Raw genomic sequence first — 18,445 nt, 5'->3', positions numbered from 1 at the left:
ATGGCATTAAGATGAGGTACAGAACACATGGTATAAAGATGAGGTACAGGACACATGGCATTAAGATGAGGTACAGGACACATGGTATTACAATGAGGTACAGGACACATGGTATTAAGATGAGGTACAGGACACATGGCATTAAAATGAGGTACAGGACACATGGTATTACGATGAGGTACAGGACACATGGTATTACGATGAGGTACAGGACACATGGCATTAACATGAGGTACAGTACACATGGTATGAAGATGAGGTACAGGACACATGGTATTACGATAAGGTACAGGACACATGGCATTAAGATGAGGTACAGAACTCACTAAACACACAGCATTAAGATGAGGTACAGAACACATGGCATTAAGATGAGGTTCAGGACACATGGTATTAAGATGAGGTACAGGATACATGGTATTAAGATGAGGTACAGGACACATGGCATGAAGATGAGGTACAGGACACATGGTATTACGATGAGGTACAGGACACATGGTATTAAGATGAGGTACAGGACACATAGCATTAAGATGATGTACAGGACACATGGCATTAAGATGAGGTACAGAACACATGGCATTAAGATGAGGTACAGGACACATGGTATTAAGATGAGGTACAGGACACATGGCATTATAATGAGGTACAGGACACATGGCATTATGATGAGGTACAGGACCCATGGTATTAAGATGAGGTACAGGACACATGGTATTAAGATGAGGTACAGGACACATGGTATTAAGATGAGGTACAGAACTCACTAAACACACAGCATTAAGATGAGGTACAGGACACATGGTATTAAGATGAGGTACAGGACACAGGGTATTAAGATGAGGTACAGGACACATGGCATTATGATGAGGTACAGGACACATGGCATTATGATGAGGTACAGGACCCATGGTATTAAGATGAGGTACAGGACACATGGCATTAAGATGAGGTACAGGACACATGGTATTAAGATGAGGTACAGGACACATGGCATTAAGATGATGTACAGGACACATGGCATTAAGATGAGGTACAGAACACATGGTATTAAGATGAGGTACAGGACACATGGCATTAAAATGAGGTACAGGACACATGGTATTACGATGAGGTACAGGACACATGGTATTACGATGAGGTACAGGACACATGGCATTAACATGAGGTACAGTACACATGGTATGAAGATGAGGTACAGGACACATGGTATTACGATGAGGTACATGACACATGGCATTAAGATGAGGTACAGAACTCACTAAACACACAGCATTAAGATGAGGTACAGAACACATGGCATTAAGATGAGGTTCAGGACACATGGTATTAAGATGAGGTACAGGATACATGGTATTAAGATGAGGTACAGGACACATGGTATTATGATGAGGTACAGGACACATGGTATTAAGATGAGGTACAGGACACATGGCATGAAGATGAGGTACAGGACACATGGTATTACGATGAGGTACAGGACACATGGTATTAAGATGAGGTACAGGACACATAGCATTAAGATGATGTACAGGACACATGGCATTAAGATGAGGTACAGAACACATGGTATGAAGATGAGGTACAGGACACATGGTATTACGATGAGGTACAGGACACATGGCATTAAGATGAGGTACAGAACTCACTAAACACACAGCATTAAGATGAGGTACAGAACACATGGCATTAAGATGAGGTACAGGACACATGGTATTAAGATGAGGTACAGGATACATGGTATTAATATGAGGTACAGGACACATGGTATTATGATGAGGTACAGGACACATGGTATTAAGATGAGGTACAGGACACATGGCATGAAGATGAGGTACAGGACACATGGTATTACGATGAGGTACAGGACACATGGTATTAAGATGAGGTACAGGACACATAGCATTAAGATGATGTACAGGACACATGGCATTAAGATGAGGTACAGAACACATGGTATAAAGATGAGGTACAGGACACATGGCATTAAGATGAGGTACAGGACACATGGTATTACGATGAGGTACAGGACACATGGTATTAAGATGAGGTACAGGACACATGGCATTATAATGAGGTACAGGACACATGGTATTAAGATGAGGTACAGGACACATGGCATTAAGATGAGGTACAGGACACATGGTATTAAGATGAGGTACAGGACACATGGTATTAAGATGAGGTACAGAACTCACTAAACACACAGCATTAAGATGAGGTACAGGACACATGGTATTAAGATGAGGTACAGGACACATGGTATTAAGATGAGGTACAGGACACATGGCATTATGATGAGGTACAGGACACATGGCATTATGATGAGGTACAGGACCCATGGTATTAAGATGAGGTACAGGACACATGGCATTAAGATGAGGTACAGGACACATGGTATTAAGATGAGGTACAGGACACATGGTATTAAGATGAGGTACAGGACACATGGTATTAAGATGAGGTACAGGACACATGGTATTAAGATGAGGTACAGAACTCACTAAACACACAGCATTAAGATGAGGTACAGAACTTACTAAACACACAGCATTAAGATGAGGTACAGAACTCACTAAACACACAGCATTAAGATGAGGTACAGGACTTACTAAACACACAGCATTAAGATGAGGTACAGAACTCACTAAACACACAGCATTAAGATGAGGTACAGGACTTACTAAACACACAGCATTAAGATGAGGTACAGGACACATGGTATTATGATGAGGTACAGGACACATGGTATTAAGATGAGGTACAGGACACATGGTATTAAGATGAGGTACAGGACACATGGTATTAAGATGAGGTACAGGACACATAGCATTAAGATGATGTACAGGACACATGGCATTAAGATGAGGTACAGAACACATGGTATAAAGATGAGGTACAGGACACATGGCATTAAGATGAGGTACAGGACACATGGTATTACGATGAGGTACAGGACACATGGTATTATGATGAGGTACAGGACACATGGTATTAAGATGAGGTACAGGACACATGGTATTAAGATGAGGTACAGGACACATGGTATTAAGATGAGGTACAGGACACATGGAATTAAGATGAGGTACAGGACACATGGTATTAAGATGAGGTACAGGACACATGGTATTAAGATGAGGTACAGGACACATGGCATTTAACACAGACTCTAGAGCACATATACATGGATGCTGGACACAGACATATATTCCCTCACCATGTCATTGCTTCGAGAACCTTCTGGAAGCAGAGTTTTAATCAGCGGCTGTCCAATAGGAGGCTTCGCTGGAACACACGTTACCAGCCCACTCTTCCCAGCACGCACCTGGGCCTGAGGAATCAGTTGGTTGTTAGTCAGTAGACTTGGGGGTTAGATCAGCTTTATTATTGCAGATAGATTGTATTTTCCATCAATTTAATTGGCTGCATCATTTCCAATGCCCCATATATATAAAAAATTGTATATTTTCCATCTTTATTATTTTCCCCTAACCCTACAACCCCTCCCCTAATTGTAGTAAACTAATGAACTTAGGCTTCTACTTCCAGTTTATATATACCATATACATTTTACGGACACAATGTATTTTACAATAGTTATCTTAAATGGTCCTTCTGTAGCTCAGTTGGTAGAGCATGGCGCTTGTAACGCCAGGGTAGTGGGTTTGATTCCCGGGACCACCCATACGTAGAATGTATGCACACATGACTGTAAGTCGCTTTGGATAAAAGCGTCTGCTAAATGGCATATATTATATTATTAAATTTGTTCTTAATCTCATCCTTCAGCCCCACTAAATCCCTCCCATCTATCTCTGAACACCATCCGGTCCCATCCTTCAGCTCCCATCTATCTCTGAACACCATCCAGTCCCATCTTTCAGCTCCCCTCAATCCCTCCCATCTATCTATGAACACCATCCAGTCCCATCTTTCAGCTCCCCTCAATCCCTCCCATCTATCTATGAACACCATCCAGTCCCATCTTTCAGCTCCCCTCAATCCCTCCCATCTATCTATGAACACCATCCAGTCCCATCTTTCAGCTCCCCTCAATCCCTCCCATCTATCTATGAACACCATCCAGTCCCATCTTTCAGCTCCCCTCAATCGCTCCCATCTATCTCTGAACACCATCCAGTCCCATCTTTCAGCTCCCCTCAATCCCTCCCATTTATCTCTGAACACCATCCAGTCCCATCTTTCAGCTCCCCTCAATCCCTCCCATCTATCGGACGGACGGACGGACGGACGGACTGACAGACAGACAGACAGACAGACAGACAGACAGACAGACAGACAGACAGACAGACAGACAGACAGACAGACAGACAGACAGACAGACAGACAGACAGACAGACAGACAGACAGACAGACAGACAGACAGACAGACAGACAGACAGACAGACAGACAGACAGACAGACAATACCAACAAGCAGAGAAGAATAGACAGACAAACAGGGAGGTCAGGGTACCCTACCTCCTTGGCGACAAGCTGCCAGTTGAGTTTGAAGATGATGACGATGAAGAACCCAGTCTGGAGGATGACGCAGATGAAGAGACCTACCCACAAACCTGATAGGTGGAGCACACACACAGAGTTGTCACACACTAAATCAGGGTCAAATAAAGACTGAGGTAGTAATAGAGATAGAGAGATGGAGGTAGAGCTAGAGCTAGAGATTAAGGTGGAGGTAGTGATAGAGATGGAGGTAGATGTAGAGCTAGAGATTAAGGTGGAGGTAGTGATAGAGATGGAGGTAGATGTAGAGCTAGAGATTAAGGTGGAGGTAGTGATAGAGATGGAGGTCGAGCTAGAGCTAGAGATTAAGGTGGAGGTAGTGATAGAGATGGAGGTAGATGTAGAGCACACACACACACCTCACACAATCACAGAGTTATCACACAATAGATTAGTGTCAAATAAAGACTGAGGTAGTAATAGAGAAAGAGAGATGGAGGTAGAGCTAGAGCTAGAGATTAAGGTGGAGGTAGTGATAGAGATGGAGGTAGAGCTAGAGCTAGAGATTAAGGTGGAGGTAGTGATAGAGATGGAGGTAGATGTAGAGCTAGAGATTAAGGTGGAGGTAGTGATAGAGATGGAGGTAGATGTAGAGCTAGAGATTAAGGTGGAGGTAGTGATAGAGATGGAGTTAGATATAGAGCTAGTGATTAAGGTGGAGGTAGTGATAGAGATGGAGTTAGATATAGAGCTAATGATTAAGGTCGAGGTAGTGATAGAGATGGAGGTATATGTAGAGCTAGAGATTAAGGTGGAGGTAGTGATAGAGGTATATGTATTTATTATGGATCCCCATTAGTTCCTGCCAAAGCAGCAGCTACTCTTCCTGGGGTTTATTATGGATCCCCATTAGTTCCTGTCAAGGCAGCAGCTACTCTTCCTGGGGTTTATTATGGATCCCCATTAGTTCCTGCCAAGGCAGCAGCTACTCTTCCTGGGGTTTATTATGGATCCCCATTAGTTCCTGCCAAGGCAGCAGCTACTCTTCCTGGGGTTTATTATGGATCCCCATTAGTTCCTGCCAAGGCAGCAGCCACTCTTCCTGGGGTTTATTATGGATCCCCATTAGTTCCTGCCAAGGCAGCAGCTACTCTTCCTGGGGTTTATTATGGATCCCCATTAGTTCCTGCCAAGGCAGCAGCTACTCTTCCTGGGGTTTATTATGGATCCCCATTAGTTCCTGCCAAGGCAGCAGCTACTCTTCCTGGGGTTTATTATGGATCTCCATTAGTTCCTGTCAAGACAGCAGCTACTCTTCCTGGGGTTTATTATGGATCCCCATTAGTTCCTGCCAAAGCAGCAGCTACTCTTCCTGGGTTTATTATGGATCCCCATTAGTTCCTGCCAAAGCAGCAGCTACTCTTGGTGTCCAGCAAAATTAAAGCTGATTATACAATTTTAAAACATTACAATACCTTTACAGATTTCACAACACACTGTGTTTCCTCAGGCCCCTACTCCACCACTACCACATATCTACATTACTAATTTACAGTCTAGCCAGACACCTAGGTGTTTGTAGTTGTCCACATATTCTATTTCCGAACCGTCCAGAGTAGTGATGCTAGTCTGGGGGGGGGGGCGGATGCGGGCAGCGAACGGTTGAAAATATTTGGTTTTTACTAGCGTTTAAGAGCAGTTGGAGATCGTTTGGAGGTTAGTTAACACAGTGTCCAAAGAAGGGCCAGATGTATACCGAATTGTGTCGTCTGCGTAGAGGTGGATCAGGGAATCACCCGCAACATCGTTGATATATACAGAGAAAAGAGTCTGCTCGAGAATTGAACCCTGTGGTACCCCCATAAAGACTGCCAGAGGTCCGGACAACAGGCCCTCCGATTTGACACACTGAACTCTGTCTGAGAAGTAGTTAGTGAACCAGGCGAGGCAGTCATTAGTGAAACCAAGGCTGTTGAGTCTGCTGAAAAGAATACGGTGATTGACAGAGTCGAAAGCCTTTGCCAGGTCGATAAAGATGGCTGTATAGTACTGTCTTTAATTGATGGCGGTTGCATCAGTTACTTGATGTGGAATAGAGTTCCATGTAGTCATGGCTCTATGTAGTACTGTGGAAAAGAGTTCCATGTAGACATGGCTCTATGTAGTCCTGTGGAATAGAGTTCCATGTAGTCATGGCTCTATGTAGTACTGTGTGCCTCCCATAGTCTGTTCTGGACTTGGGGACTGTGAAGAGACCTCTTGTGGCCTGTCTTGTGGGGTGTGCATGTGTGTCCGAGCTGTGTGCCAGTAGTTTAAAAAGACCGCTTGGTGCATTCAACATGTCAATACCTCTCATAAATAACAGTAGTGATGAAGTCAATCTCTCCGCCACTTTGAGCCAGGAGAGATTGACATGCATATTATTAATATTATCTCTCTGTGTACATCCAAGGGCCAGCCGTGCTGCCCTGTTCTCAGCCAATTGCAATTTTCTGAAGTCCTTTTTTGTGTCACCTGAACACAGGACTGAACAGTAGTCCAGGTGCGACAAAACTAGGGCCTGTAGGACCTGCCTTGTTGATAGTGTTGTTAAGAAGGTAGAAACTAGGGCCCTTAGGACCTGCCTTGTTGATTGTGTTGTTAAGAAGGTAGAAACTAGGGCCTGTAGGACCTGCCTTGTTGATAGTGTTGTTAAGAAGGTAGAAACTAGGGCCCTTAGGACCTGCCTTGTTGATTGTGTTGTTAAGAAGGTAGAAACTAGGGCCTGTAGGACCTGCCTTGTTGATAGTGTTGTTAAGAAGGCAGACTAGTGCTTTATTATAGACAGACTTTTCCCCATCTTAGCTACTACTGCATCAATATGTTTTGACCATGACAGTTTACAATCCAGGGTTACTCCAAGCAGTTTAGTCATCTCAACTTGGTGAATTTCCACATTATTTTATTACAAGATTTAGTTCAGTTTTAGGGTTTAGTGAGTGTTTTGTTCCAAATTCAATGCTTTAAGTTGTATAAATATTTAGGGCTAACTTATTCCTTGCCACCCACTCTGAAACTAACTGCAGCTCTTTGTTGAGTGTTGCAGTCATTTCAGTAGCTGACGTGTATAGTGTTGAGTCATCCACATACATAGACTCTCTGGCTTTACTCAAAGTCAGTGGCAAGTCGTTAGTAAACATTTTAAAAAGCAAGGGGCCTAAACAGCTACCCTGGGAAACTCCTGATTCTAACTGGAGAGGCTTCCATTAGAGAACACCCTCTGTGTTCTGTTTTACATCTAGATTGTAAGACTGGTGGCTTGTCAGTGTTGATAGACAACAATATTTGTTCACCTCTTCCACACTGACTCTATGGAAAAATATGAGTTATTTATGAGTTATTTCCCATAAGAATGTATTTTGTTGTACTATAGTGGCGGCCATTGGCAGTTATCTGTTCTATGTCAGGACTAAGTTGAATGGGCCACAGAGAGGGGAGAGGTCAAAGTGTCATCATGTGTAAACATATATTTTACTCCCTACCTTTTCTAGTGGGGAAAGAAGGGTTGCAGTGTCTGGAATCATTCTATGCTCCCTCTTATTGTTGTTTCTATCTTAACCTATAGCCTCATTCTCCTCTCCGTGAGTTTGTCCAGGAGTTTGTATTTAGAGTGGGTTGTATCTAAATGACAATTTGATATATGCCTGTTGATATGGAGGATTTGGTTTATGGTTCTGGGGTTTGGGAAAGGAGACAAAGCTGAACGATGAATTATGTCTATGCTGTCTGACTATGTGTGTCTTTGCTATTAAAGGAACTCAGTTGCATTGTAAGGGGGCTCTCAGAGAATTCACTGGGAGACACTGGTCACAGGATTGTGATAGAGCTCGTATAATTAAAGATGGACTTTTATAACTAACTCTGTCGTGTGTGTGTGGTTTGCTCCCATGATTTGGTAAATAGAGGAAATTTCCACGACAAGGTAGAGACAGAGATAGAGGTTGAGATGTTGGTAGAGCATGGTCCTTCTGTAGCTCAGTTTGTAGAGCATGGCGCTTGTAATGCCAGGGTAGTGGGTTCGATCCCCGGGACCACCCATACGTAGAATGTATGCACACATGACTGTAAGTCGCTTTGGATAAAAGCGTCTGCTAAATGGCATATATTATTATTATTATATTATGTTGAAGTAGAGGTAGAGATAGACATATAGATAGAGGTTGAGATGTTGAAGTAGAGGTAGAGATAGAGGTAGAGATGGTGAAGTAGAGAAAGATATAGAGATAGAGGTTAGAGATGAATAGCAACACTGCAGAAACTATTACACTCAACGGAACGACTTGATTAGTGTAGTGTCAACAATGCACCCACTGCCAGCTGGCCTACTTCAGCAGTACTGTATCATTTTAATCATTTTAGTCAATAAGATTCTTGCTACGTAGCTTAACTTTCTGAACATTCGAGACGTGTAGTCCACTTGTCATTCCAATCTCCTTTGCATTAGCGTAGCCTCTTCTGTAGCCTGTCAACTATGTGTCTGTTTATCCCTGTTCTCTCCTCTCTGCACAGACCATACAAACGCTCCTCACCGCGTGGCCGCGGCCACCCTACTCTGGTGGTCCCAACGCGCACGACCCACGTGGAGTTCCAGGTCTCCGGTAGCCTCTGGAACTGCCAATCTGCGGTCAACAAGGCAGAGTTCATCTCAGCCTATGCCTCCCTCCAGTCCCTCGACTTCTTGGCACTGACGGAAACATGGATCACCACAGACAACACTGCTACTCCTACTGCTCTCTCTTCGTCCGCCCACGTGTTCTCGCACACCCCGAGAGCGTCTGGTCAGCGGGGTGGTGGCACCGGGATCCTCATCTCTCCCAAGTGGTCATTCTCTCTTTCTCCCCTTACCCATCTGTCTATCGCCTCCTTTGAATTCCATGCTGTCACAGTTACTAGCCCTTTCAAGCTTAACATCCTTATCATTTATCGCCCTCCAGGTTCCCTCGGAGAGTTCATCAATGAGCTTGATGCCTTGATAAGCTCCTTTCCTGAGGACGGCTCACCTCTCACAGTTCTGGGCGACTTTAACCTCCCCACGTCTACCTTTGACTCTTTCCTCTCTGCCTCCTTCTTTCCACTCCTCTCCTCTTTTGACCTCACCCTCTCACCTTCCCCCCTACTCACAAGGCAGGCAATACGCTCGACCTCATCTTTACTAGATGCTGTTCTTCCACTAACCTCATTGCAACTCCCCTCCAAGTCTCCGACCACTGCCTTGTATCCTTTTCCCTCTCGCTCTCATCCAACACCTCCCACACTGCCCCTACTCGGATGGTATCGCGCCGTCCCAACCTTCGCTCTCTCTCCCCGCTACTCTCTCCTCTTCCATCCTATCATCTCTTCCCTCCGCTCAAACCTTCTCCCACCTATCTCCTGATTCTGCCTCCTCAACCCTCCTCTCCTCCCTCTCTGCATCCCTTGACTCTCTATGTCCCCTATCCTCCAGGCCGGCTCGGTCCTCCCCTCCCGCTCCGTGGCTCGATGACTCATTGCGAGCTCACAGAACAGGGCTCCGGGCAGCCGAGCGGAAATGGAGGAAAACTCGCCTCCCTGCGGACCTGGCATCCTTTCACTCCCTCCTCTCTACATTTTCCTCCTCTGTCTCTGCTGCTAAAGCCACTTTCTACCACGCTAAATTCCAAGCATCTGCCTCTAACCCTAGGAAGCTCTTTGCCACCTTCTCCTCCCTCCTGAATCCTCCGCCCCCTCCCCCCTCCTCCCTCTCTGCAGATGACTTCGTCAACCATTTTGAAAAGAAGGTCGACGACATCCGATCCTCGTTTGCTAAGTCAAACGACACCGCTGGTTCTGCTCACACTGCCCTACCCTGTGCTCTGACCTCTTTCTCCCCTCTCTCTCCAGATGAAATCTTGCGTCTTGTGACGGCCGGCCGCCCAACAACCTGCCCGCTTGACCCTATCCCCTCCTCTCTTCTCCAGACCATTTCCGGAGACCTTCTCCCTTACCTCACCTCGCTCATCAACTCATCCCTGACCGTTGGCTACGTCCCTTCCGTCTTCAAGAGAGCGAGAGTTGCACCCCTTCTGAAAAAACCTACACTCGATCCCTCCGATGTCAACAATTACAGACCAGTATCCCTTCTTTCTTTTCTCTCCAAAACTCTTGAACGTGCCGTCCTTGGCCAGCTGTCCCGCTATCTCTCTCTGAATGACCTTCTTGATCCAAATCAGTCAGGTTTCAAGACTAGTCATTCAACTGAGACTGCTCTCCTCTGTATCACGGAGGCGCTCCGCACTGCTAAAGCTAACTCTCTCTCCTCTGCTCTCATCCTTCTAGATCTATCGGCTGCCTTCGATACTGTGAACCATCAGATCCTCCTCTCCACCCTCTCCGAGTTGGGCATCTCCGGCGCGGCCCACGCTTGGATTGCGTCCTACCTGACAGGTCGCTCCTACCAGGTGGCGTGGCGAGAATCTGTCTCCTCACCACGCGCTCTCACCACTGGTGTCCCCCAGGGCTCTGTTCTTGGCCCTCTCCTATTCTCGCTATACACCAAGTCACTTGACTCTGTCATAACCTCACATGGTCTCTCCTATCATTGCTATGCAGACGACACACAATTAATCTTCTCCTTTCCCCCTTCTGATGACCAGGTGGCGAATCGCATCTCTGCATGTCTGGCAGACATATCAGTGTGGATGACGGATCACCACCTCAAGCTGAACCTCGGCAAGACGGAGCTGCTCTTCCTCCCGGGGAAGGACTGCCCGTTCCATGATCTCGCCATCACGGTTGACAACTCCATTGTGTCCTCCTCCCAGAGCGCCAAGAACCTTGGCGTGATCCTGGACAACACCCTGTCGTTCTCAACTAACATCAAGGCGGTGGCCCGTTCCTGTAGGTTCATGCTCTACAACATCCGCAGAGTACGACCCTGCCTCACACAGGAAGCGGCGCAGGTCCTAATCCAGGCACTTGTCATCTCCCGTCTGGATTACTGCAACTCGCTGTTGGCTGGGCTCCCTGCCTGTGCCATTAAACCCTTCAACTCATCCAGAACGCCGCAGCCCGTCTGGTGTTCAACCTTCCCAAGTTCTCTCACGTCACCCCGCTCCTCCGTTCTCTCCACTGGCTTCCAGTTGAAGCTCGCATCCGCTACAAGACCATGGTGCTTGCCTACGGAGCTGTGAGGGGAACGGCACCTCAGTACCTCCAGGCTCTGATCAGGCCCTACACCCAAACAAGGGCACTGCGTTCATCCACCTCTGGCCTGCTCGCCTCCCTACCACTGAGGAAGTACAGCTCCCGCTCAGCCCAGTCAAAACTGTTCGCTGCCCTGGCCCCCCAATGGTGGAACAAACTCCCTCACGACGCCAGGACAGCGGAGTCAATCACCACCTTCCGGAGACACCTGAAACCCCACCTCTTTAAGGAATACCTAGGATAGGTTAAGTAATCCCTCTCACCCCACCCCCCCTAAGTTTTAGATGCACTATTGTTAAGTGACTGTCCCACTGGATGTCATAAGGTGAATGCACCAATTTGTAAGTCGCTCTGGATAAGAGCGTCTGCTAAATGACCTAAATGTAAATGTAAATGTAAATGTAATGTTGAAGTAGAGATAGAGATAGAGGTTAGAGATGTTGAGGTAGAGATTTTGAGGCAGAGATAGAGGTAGAGTAGGAGGTATAGAGATATAGATAGAGGTAGTGGTGGAGGTAGATTTAGAGGTAGAGAGAGGTCAGGATAGACATAGTAGAGATAGAGGTTGTGGTAGAGATAGAGGTTGTGAAGGAGGTAGAGGTAGAGGTCAGGATAGATGTAGTAGAGATAGAGGTTGTGGTAGAGGTCAGGATAGACGTAGTAGAGATAGCGGTTGTGGTAGAGGTAGATTTAGAGGTGGAGGTTGTGGTAGAGGTAGATTTAGAGGTAGAGTTCAGGATAGATGTAATAGAGGTAGATGTAGAGGTCAGGATAGACATAGTAGAGTTAAAGGTTGTGGTAGAGGTAGATTTAGAGGTGGAGGTTGTGGTAGAGGTAGAGATAGAGGTTGTGGTAGAGATAGAGGTTGTGGTAGAGATAGAGGTCAGGATAGACGTAGTAGATATAGAGGTTGTGGTAGAGGTAGAGGTAGAGGTCAGGATAGATGTAGTAGAGATAGAAGTTGTGGTAGAGATAGAGGTTGTGGTAGAGGTAGAGGTCAGGATAGACGTAGTAGAGATAGCGGTTGTGGTAGAGGTAGATTTAGAGGTGGAGGTTGTGGTAGAGGTAGATTTAGAGGTAGAGTTCAGGATAGATGTAATAGAGGTAGATTTAGAGGTCAGGATAGACATAGTAGAGTTAAAGGTTGTGGTAGAGGTAGAGGTAGAGGTAGAGGTAGAGGTCAGGATAGACGTAGTAGAGATAGAGGTTGTGGTAGAGATAGTGGTTGTGGTAGAGGTAGAGATAGAGGTAGAGGTAGAGGTCAGGATAGACGTAGTAGAGATAGAGGTTGTGGTAGAGGTAGAGGTAGATTTAGAGATAGAGGTTGTTGTAGTGGTAGTGGTAGATTTAGAGATAGAGGTTGTGGTAGAGGTAGAGGTAGAGGTAGAGGTAGAGGTCAGGATAGACGTAGTAGAGATAGAGGTTGTGGTAGAGGTAGATTTAGAGATAGAGGTTGTGGTAGAGGTAGAGGTAGAGGTAGAGGTCAGGATAGACGTAGTAGAGATATAGGTAGAGGTAGAGGTCAGGATAGAGGTAGTAGAGATAGAGGTTGTGGTAGAGATAGAGGTTGTGGTAGAGGTAGAGGTCAGGATAGAGGTAGTAGAGATAGAGGTTGTGGTAGAGTTCGAGTTAGAGGTAGAGGTCAGGATAGACGTAGTAGAGATAGAGGTAGAGGTCAGGATAGACGTAGTAGAGGTAGAGGTTGTGGTAGAGGTAGATTTAGAGATAGAGGTAGAGGTAGAGGTCAGGATAGACGTAGTAGAGATATAGGACGTAGTAGAGATAGAGGTTGTGGTAGAGATATAGGTTGTGGTAGAGATAGAGGTTGTGGTAGAGGTAGAGGTCAAGATAGATGTAGTAGAGATAGAGGTAGAGGTAGAGGAAGAGGTAGAGGTAGAGGTAGAGGTAGAGGTAGAGGTAGAGGTAGAGGTCAGGATAGACATAGTAGAGATAGAGGTTGTGGTAGAGATTGAGGTTGTGGTAGAGGTAGAGTTCAGGATAGACGTAGTAGAGATAGAGGTTGTGGTAGAGGTAGAGGTAGAGGTAGAGGTAGAGGTAGAGGTAGAGGTAGAGGTAGAGGTAGAGGTAGAGGTAGAGGTCAGGATAGACATAGTAGAGATAGAGGTTGTGGTAGAGGTAGAGATAGAGGTTGTGGTAGAGATTGAGGTTGTGGTAGAAGTAGAGGTCAGGATAGACGTAGTAGAGATAGAGGTTGTGGTAGAAATAGAGGTTGTGGTAGAGGTAGAGGTCAGGATAAACGTAGTAGAGATAGAGGTTGTGGTAGAGATAGAGATCAGGATAGATGTAGTAGAGATAGAGGTTGTGGTAGAGATAGAGGTTGTGAAGGAGGTAGAGGTAGAGGTCAGGATAGATGTAGTAGAGATAGAGGTTGTGGTAGAGGTCAGGATAGACGTAGTAGAGATAGAGGTTGTGGTAGAGATAGAGGTTGTGGTAGAGATAGAGGTCAGGATAGACGTAGTAGATATAGAGGTTGTGGTAGAGGTAGAGGTAGAGGTCAGGATAGATGTAGTAGAGATAGAAGTTGTGGTAGAGATAGAGGTTGTGGTAGAGGTAGAGGTCAGGATAGACGTAGTAGAGATAGCGGTTGTGGTAGAGGTAGATTTAGAGGTGGAGGTTGTGGTAGAGGTAGATTTAGAGGTAGAGTTCAGGATAGATGTAATAGAGGTAGATTTAGAGGTCAGGATAGACATAGTAGAGTTAAAGGTTGTGGTAGAGGTAGAGGTAGAGGTAGAGGTCAGGATAGACGTAGTAGAGATAGAGGTTGTGGTAGAGGTAGAGGTAGATTTAGAGATAGAGGTTGTTGTAGTGGTAGTGGTAGATTTAGAGATAGAGGTTGTGGTAGAGGTAGAGGTAGAGGTAGAGGTAGAGGTCAGGATAGACGTAGTAGAGATAGAGGTTGTGGTAGAGGTAGATTTAGAGATAGAGGTTGTGGTAGAGGTAGAGGTAGAGATAGAGGTCAGGATAGACGTAGTAGAGATATAGGTAGAGGTAGAGGTCAGGATAGAGGTAGTAGAGATAGAGGTTGTGGTAGAGATAGAGGTTGTGGTAGAGGTAGAGGTCAGGATAGAGGTAGTAGAGATAGAGGTTGTGGTAGAGATCGAGTTAGAGGTAGAGGTCAGGATAGACGTAGTAGAGATAGAGGTAGAGGTCAGGATAGACGTAGTAGAGGTAGAGGTTGTGGTAGAGGTAGATTTAGAGATAGAGGTAGAGGTAGAGGTCAGGATAGACGTAGTAGAGATATAGGACGTAGTAGAGATAGAGGTTGTGGTAGAGATAGAGGTTGTGGTAGAGGTAGAGGTCAAGATAGATGTAGTAGAGATAGAGGTAGAGGTAGAGGAAGAGGTAGAGGTAGAGGTAGAGGTAGAGGTAGAGGTAGAGGTAGAGGTCAGGATAGACATAGTAGAGATAGAGGTTGTGGTAGAGATTGAGGTTGTGGTAGAGGTAGAGTTCAGGATAGACGTAGTAGAGATAGAGGTTGTGGTAGAGGTAGAGGTAGAGGTAGAGGTAGAGGTAGAGGTAGAGGTCAGGATAGACATAGTAGAGATAGAGGTTGTGGTAGAGGTAGAGATAGAGGTTGTGGTAGAGATTGAGGTTGTGGTAGAAGTAGAGGTCAGGATAGACGTAGTAGAGATAGAGCTTGTGGTAGAAATAGAGGTTGTGGTAGAGGTAGAGGTCAGGATAAACGTAGTAGAGATAGAGGTTGTGGTAGAGATAGAGATCAGGATAGATGTAGTAGAGATAGAGGTTGTGGTAGAGATAGAGGTTGTGAAGGAGGTAGAGGTAGAGGTCAGGATAGATGTAGTAGAGATAGAGGTTGTGGTAGAGGTCAGGATAGACGTAGTAGAGATAGAGGTTGTGGTAGAGATAGAGGTTGTGGTAGAGATAGAGGTCAGGATAGACGTAGTAGATATAGAGGTTGTGGTAGAGGTAGAGGTAGAGGTCAGGATAGATGTAGTAGAGATAGAAGTTGTGGTAGAGATAGAGGTTGTGGTAGAGGTAGAGGTCAGGATAGACGTAGTAGAGATAGCGGTTGTGGTAGAGGTAGATTTAGAGGTGGAGGTTGTGGTAGAGGTAGATTTAGAGGTAGAGTTCAGGATAGATGTAATAGAGGTAGATTTAGAGGTCAGGATAGACATAGTAGAGTTAAAGGTTGTGGTAGAGGTAGAGGTAGAGGTAGAGGTAGAGGTAGAGGTAGAGGTAGAGGTCAGGATAGACGTAGTAGAGATAGAGGTTGTGGTAGAGATAGTGGTTGTGGTAGAGGTAGAGATAGAGGTAGAGGTAGAGGTCAGGATAGACGTAGTAGAGATAGAGGTTGTGGTAGAGGTAGAGGTAGAGGTAGATTTAGAGATAGAGGTTGTTGTAGTGGTAGTGGTAGATTTAGAGATAGAGGTTGTGGTAGAGGTAGAGGTAGAGGTAGAGGTAGAGGTAGAGGTAGAGGTCAGGATAGACGTAGTAGAGATAGAGGTTGTGGTAGAGGTAGATTTGGAGATAGAGGTTGTAGTAGAGGTAGAGGTAGAGGTAGAGGTCAGGATAGACGTAGTAGAGATATAGGTAGAGGTAGAGGTCAGGATAGAGGTTGTGGTAGAGATATAGGTTGTGGTAGAGATAGAGGGTGTGGTAGAGGTAGAGGTCAGGATAAACGTAGTAGAGATAGAGGTTGTGGTAGAGATAGAGATCAGGATAGATGTAGTAGAGATAGAGGTTGTGGTAGAGATTGAGGTTGTGGTAGAGGTAGAGGTCAGGATAGACGTAGTAGAGATAGAGGTTGTGGTAGAGATAGAGGTTGTGGTAGAGATCGAGTTAGAGGTAGAGGTCAGGATAGACGTAGTAGAGATAGAGGTAGAGGTCAGGATAGACGTAGTAGAGGTAGAGGTTGTGGTAGAGGTAGATTTAGAGATAGAGGTAGAGGTAGAGGTCAGGATAGACGTAGTAGAGATAGAGGACGTAGTAGAGATAGAGGTTGTGGTAGAGATAGAGGTAGAGGTAGATGTAGAAGCAGAGGTAGAGGTCAGGATAGATGTAGTATAGATAGAGGTTGTGGTAGAGATAGAGGTTGTGGTAGAGGTAGAGGTCAAGATAGATGTAGTAGAGATAGAGGTTGTGGTAGAGGTAGAGGTCAGGATAGACATAGTAGAGATAGAGGTTGTGGTAGAGGTAGAGGTCAGGATAGACGTAGTAGAGATAGAGGTTGTGGTAGAGATAGAGGTTGTGGTAGAGGTAGAGGTCAGGATAGAAGTAGTAGAGATAGAGGTTGTGGTAGAGATAGAGGTTGTGGTAGAGGTAGAGGTCAGGATAGACATAGTAGAGATAGAGGTTGTGGTAAAGTTAGAGGTTGTGGTACAGGTAGAGGTAGAGGTAGAGGTAGAGGTAGAGGTAGAGGTAGAGGTAGAGTTAGACGCAGAGGTAGAGGTCAGGATATATGTAGTAGAGATAGAGGTTGTGGTAGAGATAGAGGTTGTGGTAGAGGTAGAGGTTGTGGTAGAGATAGAGGTTGTGGTAGAGGTAGAGGTAGAGGTAGAGGTAGAGGTAGAGGTAGAGGTAGAGGTCAGGATAGACATAGTAGAGATAGAGGTTGTGGTAGAGATTGAGGTTGTGGTAGAGGTAGAGTTCAGGATAGATGTAGTAGAGATAGAGGACGTAGTAGAGATAGCGGTCAGGATAGATGTAGTAGAGATAGAGGTTGTGGTAGAGATTGAGGTTGTGGTAGAAGTAGAGGTCAGGATAGACGTAGTAGAGATAGAGGTTGTGGTAGAGATAGAGGTTGTGGTAGAGGTAGAGGTCAGGATAGACATAGTAGAGATAGAGGTTGTGGTAGAGATAGAGGTTGTGGTAGAGGTAGATGTAGAGGCAGAGGTAGAGGTCAGGATAGATGTAGTATAGATAGAGGTTGTGGTAGAGATAGAGGTTGTGGTAGAGGTAGAGGTCAAGATAGATGTAGTAGAGATAGAGGTTGTGGTAGAGGTAGAGGTTGTGGTAGAGGTAGAGGTCAGGATAGACGTAGTAGAGATAGAGGTTGTGGTAGAGGTAGAGGTCAGGATAGACATAGTAGAGATAGAGGTTGTGGTAGAGGTAGAGGTTAGGATAGATGTAGTAGAGATAGAGGTTGTGGTAGAGATAGAGGTTGTGGTAGAGGTAGAGGTCAGGATAGAAGTAGTAGAGATAGAGGTTGTGGTAGAGATAGAGGTTGTGGTAGAGGTAGAGGTCAGGATAGACATAGTAGAGATAGAGGTTGTGGTAGAGTTAGAGGTTGTGGTAGAGGTAGAGGTAGAGGTAGAGGTAGAGTTGGGGTAGAGTTAGACGCAGAGGTAGAGGTCAGGATAGATGTAGTAGAGATAGGGGTTGTGGTAGAGATAGAGATTGTGGTAGAGGTAGAGGTTGTGGTAGAGATAGAGGTTGTGGTAGAGATTGAGGTTGTGGTAGAGGTAGAGTTCAGGATAGACGTAGTAGAGATAGAGGTTGTGGTAGAAATAGAGGTTGTGGTAGAGGTAGAGGTCAGGATAGACATAGTAGAGATAGAGGTTGTGGTAGAGATAGAGGTTGTGGTAGAGGTAGAGATCAGGATAGACATAGTAGAGATAGAGGGTGTTGTAGAGATAGAGGTTGTGGTAGAGGTAGAGGTCAGGATAGACGTAGTAGAGATAGAGATTGTGGTAGAGATAGAGGTCAGGATAGATGTAGTAGAGATAGAGGTTGTGGTAGAGATTGAGGTTGTGGTAGAGGTAGAGGTCAGGATAGACGTAGTAGAGATAGGGGTTGTGGTA

At 45.5% G+C, this 18,445-nt stretch overlaps 2 protein-coding genes across 6 annotated transcripts in view; one reads left to right on the top strand and one right to left on the bottom strand.

The window, feature by feature from the left end:
- Window positions 1-18,445, top strand: part of LOC124015538 (cell adhesion molecule 2-like) — a 946,327-nt gene that overhangs the window by 347,056 nt on the left and 580,826 nt on the right. The gene's annotated exons all lie outside the window — the stretch shown is intronic.
- The window catches only part of LOC124015520 (multidrug and toxin extrusion protein 1-like), a 67,330-nt gene that overhangs the window by 3,858 nt on the left and 45,027 nt on the right, over window positions 1-18,445 (bottom strand). For both annotated transcript variants that reach the window (XM_046330793.1, XM_046330784.1), the window contains 2 exons: window positions 4,482-4,576; window positions 3,218-3,331 (listed from right to left, as the gene is read on the bottom strand). In XM_046330793.1, the coding sequence (XP_046186749.1) occupies window positions 3,218-3,331; window positions 4,482-4,576 (209 nt within the window). The remainder of the gene's footprint in view (window positions 1-3,217; window positions 3,332-4,481; window positions 4,577-18,445) is intronic.

The sequence above is a fragment of the Oncorhynchus gorbuscha genome, linkage group LG02 (genome assembly GCF_021184085.1).
Source record: "Oncorhynchus gorbuscha isolate QuinsamMale2020 ecotype Even-year linkage group LG02, OgorEven_v1.0, whole genome shotgun sequence".
Classification (NCBI taxonomy): Eukaryota; Metazoa; Chordata; class Actinopteri; order Salmoniformes; family Salmonidae; genus Oncorhynchus; species Oncorhynchus gorbuscha.
This window is presented reverse-complemented; position numbering and strand designations above follow the sequence as displayed.